Below are 9,997 nucleotides of genomic sequence, written 5' to 3' on the forward strand. Positions count from 1 at the left end.
ACAGATAAATATTAACCAAAACATGAGATCATATTATAAAATATGATACATTATTATAGATTAAACCAACCAATTAATTTGTTAAAGTATTTTAAAATGACTAGCCTGGACCAGCTAAAACATTAAAATGTTACATTTAATGCATTAGTATAACATCTAATATTATAGTAATGACCTATAGATGGGAGTAGTGCTGGAATGTAACTAAGTACATTTATTCAAGTACGGATTTGAGGTACTTGTACTTTACTTGAGTACTACTACTACTTTACTTAGGCTACTTTTTACTTCTACTCCACTTCATCTCAGAGTGAAAAAATATACTTTTTACTCCACAACATTTATTTGATAACTTTAGTTACACTGCAGATTTAGATTATTCATACAAAATATAATCAGCTAATAACTTATGATGTATTATTATAGGTTAACCTGACCAGCAGTATATACAATAATTAAAATGAGTTCCACCTTTACCAGCTGCACATTAAAGTTATCAACACGTTAATGCATCAATAATTAAGATCCAGTAATATAATATATATTATTCTGAAATAAGACTTTCTGCATAGTGAGTACTTTTACTTTTAGTATTTAAAGTATATTTTGTTGCGGATACTTTTGTACTTTTACTGAAGTGAGATTTTGAATGCAGCACTTTTACTTATAACAGAGTATTTTTACATTGTGGTATTGCTAGTTTAAAGTAAAAGATCTGAATACTTCTTCCACCCCTGGATAGGAGGTACTTTTACATTTAATACTTGAATACATTTTATTTCTGATGAAATGTGCTTTCATTTAGATAACAATTTGACTTTCACTTACATAAATGTATTTCCAAATTCCTACTTTGAATTAAATGATTTGTATACTTGTACTATAGTTACTAGATCCAGTAATATAATATATATATATTATTCTGAAATGGAACATTCTACATTGTGAGTACTTTTATTTTTGGTATTTAAAGTATATTTGGATGCTAATAGTTTAGTACTTTTCCTTAAGTAAGATTTTGAATGCAGGACTTTTACTTATAACAGAGTATTTTTACATTGTGGTATTGCTACTTTAAAGTAAAAGATCTGAATACTTCTTCCACCACTGGATAGGAGGTACTTTTACATTTAATACTTGAATACATTTTATTTCTGATGAAATGTGCTTTCATTTAGAAAACACTTTCACTTACATAAATCAATTTCCACATTCCTACATAGAATTAAATGATCTAAATACTTCTTCCACCTTTGTGCCTAATAATAGACCTTTGTGTTTATTTGTATACTTGTATTAGTTGTTGTTAATAACTGTTTATCACATTTCATTCTCTACCCTGCTGTGGTTTGACATGATGATGTGTGTGTCTGTGTGTGTGTGTGTGTGTGTGTCTCTGTGTGTGTGGCTTCCCCTCGAGGGCGTGGAACACAGCTGGGGGCGGTGTAATGGGGAACAACGTGCTCTGTGTGTACAAGCAGGCAGCGATAAGACAACAAGCCAGTTACACTTCATCACAGGAACATCACAGATCCCTCTGCTGCTGTAAATCAACTCATCCCTTTTTGAACAGACTGGTGACCGAGAGGACGACCTGTTGAAGATTTCAAAGCAAAACCGGTTCTGACATGCACTTTGATAAATGTGAGTACTTTTAAATTTGTTAATTATGGGCAGAATACAAATGTTAACACTATTATTGTTTTATTGAATGCAGCTTTATAGATGAATGTAGAATGGTTTGACAGTAGTTAGTATTATTCCTTATTATAAGTTACTACATTTCTGGACAACATACTTGTTTTCAACATTCATTAAAGTGTTATTGTGTTAGTGGCAGCATTATAATGAAAAACTCACTTAAACTGTGTTGTATTGTATTTATCCGCCTACAACATTACACACCTATCCCTCCATCATAAACACATTTGACAGATTTTGACTTTATTTGGGACTTTGAATCCGAAATCTGGCTGAACTGTTTATCTCTGTAAACTGTAACTGTGTTTTAAAGTTAGTTTTCTTGCCTATGAGACAATATCTATTTTAGATTAAATACAGCTGAGTGACACCTTCAGTCTTGCTCTCGGTTTTCATTGAATGACAGCATAATTCTGGCGAATCCAAGAGTCAGGACATCTTTTGGGGAAACCCTAATGTTCCTCCACCCCTGCTTGCTTGTTTTCATTTCCCCTTTTGATTAAGCAAAGCTGTGTGACGTGACTGCATAACTTTCTTTGTTCGTGCACTCTTAGACACAGGCCCGGGTGATCACATATTTTGTTGTGCTCGCTGGGCTCTGTTAAACCACAAAATGAGGAAACTGGCTCTGCGCCGCTTCTTTCTTTCTGTACCGAGCAAGCCAAAAGAGAAAGGTCGTCGGAATCCCCAACCTCCCACGCACATGACTCAATGTCCAGGGGTTTCCACAAGTCCTATTTGAATATAGCACATAGAGTAGTCCAAAGCAGTGTGGGGGCACCAACATGTATATACAGTATGTGTGTGGGCTAAGATGTCCTCTTACTCTTGGAGAAACCCTTAAAAGCCATTTCCTCACTTTCTGTCAGCTGATCAGTAAAGTGTTGAGCAACATCTATCATCTGGTAAATTCACTGCTTAATATAGATTACGTGTTGGGATTACATTACATCATCTGCAAAAGGTCAAAAGTGGCACTTTGTTGTAAAGATCAAATGAGTCAGGATTGAGTAACCTATAGTAACACCTTCTGAACTTGAAAATGAAACCTGTCATCACTGTAATTTACTGACTGATGTCATTTATTCTGATAAAGTGACCTTTATTGTGTGGTGGGGGCAGGTCACACACATCACTACAAGGCCTTATTGTTTAGGACAGGTTTTCAGCTGGAAGTGAAAGTGTTGCTTTTGTCAGAGAGAGAGAGAGAGAGAGAGAGAGAGAGAGAGAGAGAGAGAGAGAGAGAAAGAAAGAAGAAAGAGAAGACGCGAATAACCATCATAAATCTAGACTCCATGAACTCTCTCTCTCACTGGTGGAATTTGCATATTGTTTTCGGAAGTACACCCTCTTTGTATTCACTCTGTCTTGTCCCTGTGCGGCTCGCCACAGCAGTCAACATTCAAAGAGAAGTGACAAAAGCGCATGTCTCTCTTCTTCTGCTCTGGTGCAATACAAAGCACACTGCGACTAAACGTGTCGAAGTGACGTGCCTGTGACACACCAAAGGCAGGAAGATGTGGTTTGCCTTTCTGTTAGCGTAATGGAGCGAGACAGGAAGATGTCATAGAAAATAAGCGGTGGCAATCCCATGCTTAAGGTTTTCTGATGAATCTGTCTGGTTTTTAGCACGGCCGCACGATCTATGTTCCTAATGGAGGAGGTTTCTCAGAGCTTTATCTTTGTACTCCGGTTCCACAGACAAGGTGGAAATATCACTTTATCTTTCACATGTGGGTCGAAGTTTTTGGAGGAACCAACCTGTGTGGTCACATCATGTCAGCTGGAAACATCAGAATTCTGTTTTGTAATATGTTTTCCTATTTTTCTCATGTGTTTAAAGGAAATTAAACTTTTTTTTTTAATCAGTAGGGGGAAAACATACTCATAGTATAATGGATCTGATATATTTTTGTCTAAAGGGGAGCAGAAAGATGCCACCATGGAGAAAGTGAGCAGGCAGTGTCATCCAAATGTCATTATCTCCGTCGAAGAATTTATTCAGTCCTGCATTACTTATAATCTAAACTTGCAACATGAGTCATATCTTATTTCTGTGGTCTCACACTTGTCAGCCTGCATTTGTAGTATTTGGTTTATTGACAATCCAAGCCCTTCTTTATGAAATAGAAAGTTAAATTGTCGATATACTCTGGTGAGGGTAAATAAGACACTAACACCTGCAGAGTAGACACAGAGAAGCTATCCAAACTCTATTCTATTATTTAGTTTCTACTTGATATATTTTGTGATTCATAACTTCAAAAAGAGAGAGCTCAAAGTCTGTCTACATATAATTAAAAGTTTTTATCTATTGACTAAATCCATTTTTTTCATGTTCTGAAAGCAACAAACAAGTTGTAATAATTGCCAACTTTTCAAATAATCGATTGATCGGTTTAGTCACTTCAATCAAAAACAGAAAAAGTTCTCTTGGTCCAGCTTCTACAATGTGGGGATTTGCAGCTTTACTCTATTTTATAGCGCTGTGAATTAAATATCTTTGGGTTTTGGGCTCTGGGAAGTTGTGATTTTTTTGATATTCCTCTCTATTTTCTGACATTATATAGATCAAAGAAGAATTAATCAATATAAATTGAAGATATAGTTGCAGATAATAAAAAAAATCATTGCCAACCTAACTGTTTCATGACCATCTGTTCTATTGATCTCCAATATCCACTGCATGAGAACAATATGTATGACCAAATAGTCATTCCTTTTGGCACTATTTTTCTTTTTCAGCGCCAAAAGAGAAGCCGTGTTGCACTCTGCCCACTGTGAAGAAACTCTTGGAGGAGAAGAGAAAGCGTGAGACGTCATCTGTGCCACCCTCCTGCTCTACGGCCAGCACCAGTCCTCCATCTACTATTACAGTAAGGCAGCAAGCAGAGGGCATCAGCATCTCACTAAATGTTATATCATAAAAATGTGATTGTTTATGAGTTTTTTTTCTTTCTCCCAGCAGTTGTCCTCAGCAGAACCATTTACCTGTACAGGTAAGAGTATGACAACTTCTGCACACTCAACTAACACTTAAAGGATAAATCTGGTGATATACAGCTGGATATAGCTTAATCCTCTGTACCATAGAGCTCCATTGTTGTCCAGAAATGCATTAAAGGGGAATGACGCCCATTTTCAAAATTCCTACGGTCTAAGACAGTCCAAAAAATATTAGAAAACATGAACAACTCTCCCCCAAATTCAAAAAATAGAGTGCTAAAACTCAAACTTGTGATGTCACAGGGTATAAAGCAGGGGTCAGCAACCTTTACTATCAAAAGAGCCATTTTAGGCAAAGAAAAAAAATAGAAAATCTGTCTGGAGCCGCAAAACATTTGAGCATTGTGATGAAGTTAACACAGTTTATAGTCTAAGTACATAGTATATAGTAAGTCTAATGCAGTGAGGGCCCAAGTGCAAATGTATGACGTAGTATTAGTAGGGAAGAAAATCAGAGATTTCGAGAATAAAGTCATAATATTACGAGAAAAAAGTCATAATGTTACGAAAATAAAGTCATAACTTTCCGAGAAAAAAAGTCATAATATGATGAGAATAAAGTCGTAATATCATGAGTATAAAGTCATAACTTAACGAGAATAAAGTTGTAATATTACGAGAATAAAGTCGTAATATTACGAGAATAAAGTCATAACTTTACGGGAAAAAAAGTTGTAATATTACGAGAATAAAGTCAACTTTACGAGAAAAAAAGTCGTTATATTACGAGAATAAAGTCAAAACTTTACGGGAAAAAGAAAATAGCGCAATAGGTCCTCTATGATTATTCTATCTTGACTATAATGTCAAACAGAGTATACATATTACTAACTGAGTCGTCTCCATTCTAGGTGCATCAAGCAGCTACTCAGACATGGCAGTGAGCTATGAGCAGTGGACCCCAACGCAAGAGTCTACACTCAGTTACTACCCTAGCCATCCAGGATCCAGCTACGCCGCAGCCTACAGCCTCCCAATGACGTCTGAATACGGCACACAGCAGCAAGTCTTTGACACAATGCCTCAGTCATATGTAAGAAAAAACCCTTCATTGTGGAACATGTTGTGTGTATCTGTATCATACCTTATGATGATTTGACCTTTATGACCTGCGTTCTTCTGAGCAGGAGTGCCCGATGAGTGCAGTCGCAGATCCCAACATGGCTTCGTCTTGGTCACATCTGGGTCCCAGTCAGACCGCACAGCTGAGTTTTGGTTCGTCGTTGGACGCCACCAAGCTGGAAGAGGCCAGGATGCTGCTCAATGGGATGGACTACAGCAGAGCCACTGGGCAGGATGAAGACGGAGACACGTGAGTGCTTATGAGTGAATGTATGTGTGTGAGAATATGGTATGTGGTTTGTATGTGTTTCAGTATATCTGCTAGTGAGGCCCAAGAAAAAGTTGACAAATATGGGGCCTTCTCAATTTTCTCTGAGATCATATTTTGCAAGATTTCACTGATAAAGTGCCCTTTAGGGTATCCTTCCAGTGGAGAAAACGAGATAAAGTGCACTAATGGGTGCCCTTAAATAGAGAAAATGTGATAAAGTGCCCTCTAGGGTGTCCTTCTAGTGGAGAAAACGAGATAAAGTGCACTAATGGGTGCCCTTAAATGATGAAAAAGTGATAAAGTTCCCTCTAGGGTGCCATTTCAGTGGAGAAAATGAAATTCAGTGCACTAATGGGTGCCCTTAAATGGAGGAAATGGGACAAAGTGCCCTCTTAGATGGTCCTATAAAACATGATAAAGTGCCCTCTAGGGTGCCCCTCCAGTGGAGAAAACAAAATGCAGTGCACTAATGGGTGCCCTTAAATGGAGAAAACGCGATAAAGTGCCCTCTAGAGTGTCGATCCAGTGGAGAAAATTAGACAAATTGCACTAATGGATGCCTTTCCAGTGGCAAAAATGAGACAAAGTGCACTAATGGATGCCCTTAAATGGAGAAAATGGGTTAAAGTGCCCGCTTGGAAGACCCTATAGATGATAAAACATGATAAAGTGCCCTCTAGGGTGTCCTTCCAGTGGAGAAAACGAAATGCAGTGCACTAATGGGTGCCCTTAAATGGAGAAAACGTGATAAAGTGCCCTCTAGGCTACCCTACATGCTAGAAAACTTTCTGCATGCTGGTGCCCTAGCAGATGCAGCACACACACACATACACACACACACACACTGCTGGCATTACTGTCTTGTGTGGATGTGCATAATGCCAATACACAATGCACCATTTATTTACATCCATGGGAGTTTCGTTTTCAGTCACAAGCTAAAAGTGAGAGCCACGTGTGCAGTTTGCTAATCCTAGAAAGATTAAGAAAACCAAGAGATGTCAATGAGTCAGCCGCTAGTGCTCGATGATTAGAAACTCAGTTAAAACGGAGAGACAAATTCAACCGTGAAGGAAATAGTGTGAAATCGGTTGCGGGGGATTACCACGATTTTCCAGCCTAATTTCAAACTAATTTATCGTGTGCTCTTGTTCTGTCAGCATCCTGCACATCTACACTGCCAAGGGGCTCAGGGAGTGTGCCTTCGCTGCTGCAGAGAGGCTGAGGGATGTAGGCAGGCTTGATGCCAAAGAACACAAGGGAAAGGTAGGAACAAATAAATCCTCCAAAGTGTGCAAATTGCTCCTTTTTATCACAAACATTAGCACAGGATTATAATATCTCAAAATAAATTTGTATAATAAATATGCTTGTGCAGACTGCTTTGCTGGTGGCGGTGACGGCAAACCAGCCGGAGATTGTGCAAGATCTGCTGGCCTTTGGGACGGACATCAACGCCTGTGATGTTAAAGGACAAACTGCCCTTCATCTGGCTGCCCACTATGGCTTACCTGGAGTTCTGCAGGTAATTGCTTTGGCATCACAGCAGGTCAGAAAAGTTAGCTTTACTGAGCAGACCTTAACAATGATTGCTGTTTTTGCAGGCAATTCTGTCCAGCAGGCCGGCTGTCAACCTGGAGGCCCGCAATTTTGAGGGTAATTTAATTTGGACTAAGTTTTCACCACAAATTCCAAAGTATTTACATCATCGGACCCTTAATTCAAATGTTACCTGTGTCTTTTTCTTTGCCTCAGGTATGACTCCTCTGCACTGTGCAGCCATCTCTCACAGTGTCACCATGAAGGCGTTGTCCAGCAGTGGGCTGGCAGATGTTGGCCTTCAGAACAAGGCTGCGGAGAAGCTCTCCTGTGTGCAGATGCTCCTCAGCGCTGGGGCGTCCCTGCTCAGCCAGGTGCAGTACAGCTCTACAGCCCTTTTCTCAATGTCATTTGAGCTGCTTTGCTAAGAAATGAGCATTAGATGTGTCACAAAGGAGACAGATTAGTAGCCGGTATAGGTCAGCAATCAGGTACAGAAGCATCAAAGTCCACTATGTTAAACCCTGACCTTTCAGTCAGAATATACAGTTCATAGGGGGAAGTGCCGAACCATGATGATGTCATAGTACTATTCCCCCCTACTCTCTCTTTTGTTTTGTCTTCCTTGTTTGACGCTTAAATGTCTGACTTGTGGTTTCATTATGATTTTTGTTACATCACGTTCAATCCTCCAATTCCAGGAAATCAAAAGCAACAAGACTGTGCTGCACTTAGCAGTAAAGGAGGGGAACATCGATCTGGTGACTTATCTGCTGAGGATTCCCCTGCCGAACGTGAAAGACTTTGTCAACTTGAAAGTGAGCCCCACACTGACACAAAACTGGATTTTAAATATGCATGTGTTTGTGGGTTTATATGTATGTACAAATATATACATAACTGACTATAAACAGTCTGAGTCATGCTGCATTTTCCCCTTTTTCCCACAGGCGCATGGGCACACAGCTTTACACATGGCAGCTGGTCTCCATGGTAACCCCCACCAGGAGGAGATCCTGCAGCTGCTGCTGCGCAGAGGAGCCGATCCCAGCATCCGCAACCTGGAGAACGACCAGCCGGCTCACCTGCTGCAGAGCGGCCCCCAGGGAGAGCAGGTGAGCTGCCCATCATTTTAACACTCAGCCAGATACTGTTTCAGTTTTTTGTTTTTTTATCAATGGTAATTCATTATCATCTTAATTTATGTTTCAATTTCCAGCTCAAGCTCATGCTGAAGAAGAGAAGTGCCTCCTCTCGTCGGCGTATCGTGTCCTTGCAGGACCAGGAATGATTTGAAAAAAAAACCCTCTTGTAATCCCCATTTGGAGGGAATGAGTCTTTAAGATGTTGCCTCTGTTAAGAAGGGGATTTACAGTTTATTGTTATGTTGCTTTGGGAGTCTCTGGCCTATATATTGTTAACAAACTAGTTTGGCATATTAATCTTTAGATATAATTCACATTGGATTAGACAAATGATGCCCTAATGCATAAAGCTTAAAGCTGCAGTCTGTAACTTTGAGCAAATATGATAAAAAGTATTTTTTTATGAAACGGTCACGATATCCTGACAGTAGTGCATGAGACAGATAATCTGTGAAAAACAACCAATCAGAGCTGTACAGTAGCTGTCAATCACTGCTCGCGAAACTCAAATCTCGAAACTCAAATCAATATTTTGTTACTGTAATGACTATTTCTTGCCTCAAATGTTTTAGAAACATATTTTAATGTACTGCTTGGCTGTAAAATGAGAAAGTTTACTCCGGCCGTTGGGCGGCGCTTGGATTTATCTTGACTGTTTTCAACATGGTGACCGAGGGGGTCACAAACTTTCTCATTTTACAGATAAACAGTTCACTAAAATATGTTTCTTTATAAAATAACTCATCATATTTACTCAAAGTTACAGACTGCAGCTTTAAATTACTTTAGTAAAAAATGCTCTATATATTTTTTCTACGTATTCAGGTGTAGGCGAAATCTTTCATTCCAAAATGTGATATCCGTCATCGAACCTTTTCACAAAATCCTCACGTTTAAAATTCAGACTTTTAGAGACATATTAATTTATGTATTTATTTTTGTCAAAATGGATATTTAACATTTTGAAATGAACAGAAATGAAGAGCATTAGTTATCTTCAAGCAGCAGAAGGTATAGACATTGCTGTGGAAGATGGAGTAGTATTCATTTTCCTAGTTAGGCTACACTCCCAGTTTCATGTTGATTTCTATGAAATCGTTTGTATGACCTTCGGGACAATGTCCCTGAAACCCCTCTGACTCTCCTGTCAAAACCCCCCATCATGATAAGTTATCATATTGATACACCGAGTGATGGTTTGGATACCAGTCAGCATGTGTGCTTATGTTAAGAATGCGTGTGTTAAAAAAGAGAAGAAGCTATAGCACATAAT

The 9,997-nt window shown here is 38.9% G+C and overlaps 1 protein-coding gene across 2 annotated transcripts; it reads left to right on the forward strand.

The window, feature by feature from the left end:
* Positions 1–1,509: 1,509 nt before the first annotated feature.
* On the forward strand, positions 1,510–9,176 carry LOC119496779 (NF-kappa-B inhibitor delta). Of its 2 annotated transcripts, none has more exons than XM_037784334.1 (12): positions 1,510–1,644; positions 4,447–4,577; positions 4,667–4,700; positions 5,559–5,740; positions 5,835–6,019; positions 7,201–7,306; positions 7,419–7,565; positions 7,645–7,696; positions 7,796–7,953; positions 8,281–8,397; positions 8,530–8,694; positions 8,799–9,176. In XM_037784334.1, the coding sequence occupies exons 1-12, from the start codon at positions 1,629–1,631 to the stop codon at positions 8,868–8,870; spliced, it is 1,365 nt and encodes a 454-aa protein (XP_037640262.1). In that variant the 5' UTR covers positions 1,510–1,628; the 3' UTR covers positions 8,871–9,176. The 2 variants fall into 2 exon arrangements, with proteins under 2 accessions (XP_037640262.1, XP_037640263.1); XM_037784335.1 differs by having other exon boundaries at positions 4,670–4,700.
* Positions 9,177–9,997: the final 821 nt, after the last annotated feature.

This window comes from Sebastes umbrosus, chromosome 11, assembly GCF_015220745.1.
Source record: "Sebastes umbrosus isolate fSebUmb1 chromosome 11, fSebUmb1.pri, whole genome shotgun sequence".
Classification (NCBI taxonomy): domain Eukaryota; kingdom Metazoa; phylum Chordata; class Actinopteri; order Perciformes; family Sebastidae; genus Sebastes; species Sebastes umbrosus.